Genomic DNA, 3,419 nt, shown 5'->3' on the forward strand with positions numbered 1-3,419 from the left:
TAAATTTGATCAAATTAACAAGGTCACTTCTGAATTTATTAAGTCTGTTAAAATGAAAAGAATGAACCAACTGAGAGCATTCAGGAAAAGTATATTCACAAGTGTTTAATTGCTGAATTAAGTCTTATGATCACATCATTGCGCAGATGTACCGATGGTACACCTTTACAGCTGAACTCTCCAATGAGTCAAGACTACTATTCACATACTATAAAACATGTCTGCACATTTTAAGTTCAACGGGTCTTAAAAGTGAATCCTAAGGGACAAGTGAGATTAAAAGAAGGTCCATCCTTTGGCTGAACCCATCTGTGCTTCCTCGGTCCCAACTCAAAAATGGCTCATATTGAGATATTCTTTACTCGGGTTAAAAAAACAAAACACAAAACATCAAAATACTTTTCAACAATTTAAAGGCAGCACTTAATTAAATTATTGTAACTAGGCCTTTTGTGGATGGAAAATAAAGCAATTTAAGTTGGAAATGCCTTTTGGCATGGACAGGTTGGGGGGCACTTTTCCCAAAGGATAAAGCTGCGGCCCCCACCCCAGGTATACTGCAAGTCAAAGCCATGTGAAGCTACTGAACGGCTTTCCCTGTTGTTTAGAAGCCAGATTTGGTCAAAACTTTCAGAGACAAGAGGTGAAGCACATTGCCCTGGATAAAGCCGCTCAATCAAATCTTTTAAAAGAACAGAAAAGTGTCATAGGTTGGTTGTGGCTGTAATTATGACCACTCCTTTATTAGGACTGAACAAAATTTTAAAACAACCATTCATGATCAAAATTCTCCAGTAGATGAAACCAATTTAAATAGGGTTGTTACGGTGCATGTAAAAAAAGAAAAGAAATATCGGGCGACATCTCCTTCTGGTAATAAATAAGGCAGCAGACAACTATTACTCATTGGTGGCCTTCTTGAGGTAGGCTATCAAGTCTTCCCTTTCTCCCTTCTTCTTGATGCCGGCGAAGATCATCTTTGTGCCCGGGATGTACTTCTTGGGATTCTCCAGGTACTCCATCAAGGTATCGTCTCCCCAGGTGATGCCTACGGGGGTAAGGCTGTTAGTGGGACGTGACCTCTGGCCTCTGCCCCCTCCCCCGCGTGACCGAGCTCCCCTCACCTTTGTTCTTGTTGGCGTCTGTGTAGGTGAAGCCCGCGGCCTGGCCCGTCTTGCGCCCGAAGAGCCCATGCAGGTTGGGACCAGTCTTGTGCTTGCCCCCCTTCTCCACCGTGTGGCACTGGGCACACTTCTGCACGAAGATCTTCTTGCCCTTCTCCACGTCCCCCATGGCAAAATCTACAACAAACGCTTCCGTAAGGTTAAGGGTCACGAGGGCTTGCTGACCACATCCTTTCCAGCAAAGGGGCTGCCTGGGGCCTAAGGTCACACAGGGGTCAGGACCGCCATCCCGCGGCGGCGCGGACCTACGCGGACGCCTGGCCTATTACCGAAGCCCCACGGGGTGCAGCAGAGGGACTACAGGCAGAGTCTGAGGGGGTTCCAAGGCCGCCCCCCACTACCCCCAGAAGAAGCCAGGCCTGGGCAAGAGAGGAAGTCCTGAACATCTTCACCGCGACTCCGGGACTCAGTTTCTCCTTCGGTAAAGCCCGCCTCAGGGGTCCCACAGAAGTACGGAACGGGGCCGGGGTCACTTCCGGGCAATGGTCGTGACCTTGGGTGAACCCTGCACGGCCTTCGAGTCTCAGTTTCCCTCTCTTCGAGGCCAGGAAGAAAAGGCTGCCCCTCCCCGACCTCCGCAGCAGGACGGCCGAGCCGGGCTCACTCTTGGGAGGGATAAACTGAGCCCCAAAGTCACCCGGCACCCTCCAACCCTCCGACCCCCCGAAGGTCACGTCCACGTAGGTGGCGCAACCCCTCCCCGCGCGGCCCCAGGTCTAAGGCGTTCAGCCAGGCCCGGCCTTCTCCCCGCTGCCCCGGGCCCTGCCCGCGCGCACGTCCAGCTCCGGGCTCCGCCCCCGCGCTGTGCTCACCGGCTCGATCCGCAAAAATACGCGTTCGCTCCTTTCTCTCTACCGCCGGTCAGACCCGCGTTTCCTCTGCCCAAGGACACGCCGTACCCGCTACTATGTAACCGGCATCGGTGCAACCGAACACGCTGATCCCGCCCTCTAGGGGATGTCACGCAGAGCTGGCCAATCCGCGACTCCGACAGGCCCGGCGCGTGACCCGGCTGCGGCGCGGCCCCACTAACAAGGTAGGCTGTGCGCGGGCCCCCACCCCCACCCCCATCTCCGCGACTTCCCTTATCCGGTAGTGACGTAATGACATACGACCGGACATCTTGCGACTGTATCGAGGGCGGGCTTTGCGCACGCGCATTCTCCGCCCGCCGAAGCGTGGGCTGGCCCTCTGCTTCTCTTTGCTTCGCAGCACGGTGCAAAAGCCGGCCTCGTGGGCTGCGCATGCGCCTTAGCTAAGAGGCCAACCGCAGGCGTGCAAAGGAACGTCGGAATTAGAACCCGGGTCCACTTTCTCCATATTCTTTATATCCCGGAGCTTTGCACTGGACAGCCCAACACTCTGGGTTCGAAGCCGCCCGTGTCACTCGTGTGCAGTTACCCCGTGTCCGTCACTTCCCTCTGGCCTCAGTTTCCTCAACTATAAATGGGAAAAATTAAATGGCCCCGAGGGCCCTTCCTCGCTCCGAGAGGCCCGGAATGTTCTCCAGATAATTAATAACTATTCATTACTAATAATGAGTACTATTAACCCAAACCTCCGACTCTTGCTCCTCCCCCAATATTGGGGTGACCTCCCCTCCCCCTAAGATTGACGTGCCCTTGGGGCTCCGCCCCCGGGGAAGGTGGGGCCAGGAGCTCCCCAAATCCCCTGCACGGGGGCAGGGGGTCTCTCCACTTTTCCCCAGGTTATCTCCCCTTTTAGACTATAAGCGTCCTGAGGGCAGGGGCAAACTTCCCTTTCTGTTTCCGTGTAACCAACCCCAACCAGCGCATAGTCAGGTTTCCCGTACACAGCAGGTGCAAAATGGATGTTTATCCGTTGTGTGTTTCATACTTAATAACGATGAGTAACAATACTTAATAAGGGCAACAACAATAAGACAGATATTGCCTCATTTGAACGTCATCAAGCCAGAAAATATAGGAGCCCTATATACAGGCTCAAATCCCCTTCATTAATTTTAGCCAAGATTCCCTTTCTTTATTCCGTGTGTGTGTGTACAGTAAAGACAGACCTTTCACTAACCTCAATGAAAACATTGGCCTTGGGGACCCCCGGGTCACCTCCTTGCCATGGGGAGACCCCGGAGGAGGAGGACCCCAGCGGAGCCGCTTTTTACAATTCCTTAAACTTCTCCCACTCGTGACCCCGCATTCAGTTACCGAACCCCTCTGGGTCATTTTAAGCTTGGGGGGACAGCGCTAAGGTGAG

At 53.1% G+C, this 3,419-nt stretch overlaps 1 protein-coding gene across 1 annotated transcript; it reads right to left on the bottom strand.

Moving 5' to 3' along the window:
* Positions 1-707: 707 nt before the first annotated feature.
* LOC127564362 (cytochrome c, somatic) lies at positions 708-2,095 on the bottom strand. The gene is made up of 3 exons (XM_052000842.1): positions 1,997-2,095; positions 1,125-1,301; positions 708-1,048 (listed from the first exon to the last, which is right to left on the bottom strand). The coding sequence occupies exons 2-3, from the start codon at positions 1,291-1,293 to the stop codon at positions 900-902; spliced, it is 318 nt and encodes a 105-aa protein (XP_051856802.1). The 5' UTR covers positions 1,294-1,301; positions 1,997-2,095; the 3' UTR covers positions 708-899.
* Positions 2,096-3,419: the final 1,324 nt, after the last annotated feature.

This window comes from Antechinus flavipes, chromosome 5, assembly GCF_016432865.1.
Source record: "Antechinus flavipes isolate AdamAnt ecotype Samford, QLD, Australia chromosome 5, AdamAnt_v2, whole genome shotgun sequence".
Taxonomy (NCBI): domain Eukaryota; kingdom Metazoa; phylum Chordata; class Mammalia; order Dasyuromorphia; family Dasyuridae; genus Antechinus; species Antechinus flavipes.

Excerpts from the sequence above, each read along its gene's own strand:
- LOC127564362 (XM_052000842.1), bottom strand. The coding sequence starts at position 1,293 with ATGGGGGACGTGGAGAAGGGCAAGAAGATCTTCGTGCAGAAGTGTGCC. Across the intron at positions 1,049-1,124 it reads AGACGCCAACAAGAACAAAG|GCATCACCTGGGGAGACGAT; the intron begins GTGAGGGGAGCT and ends TTACCCCCGTAG.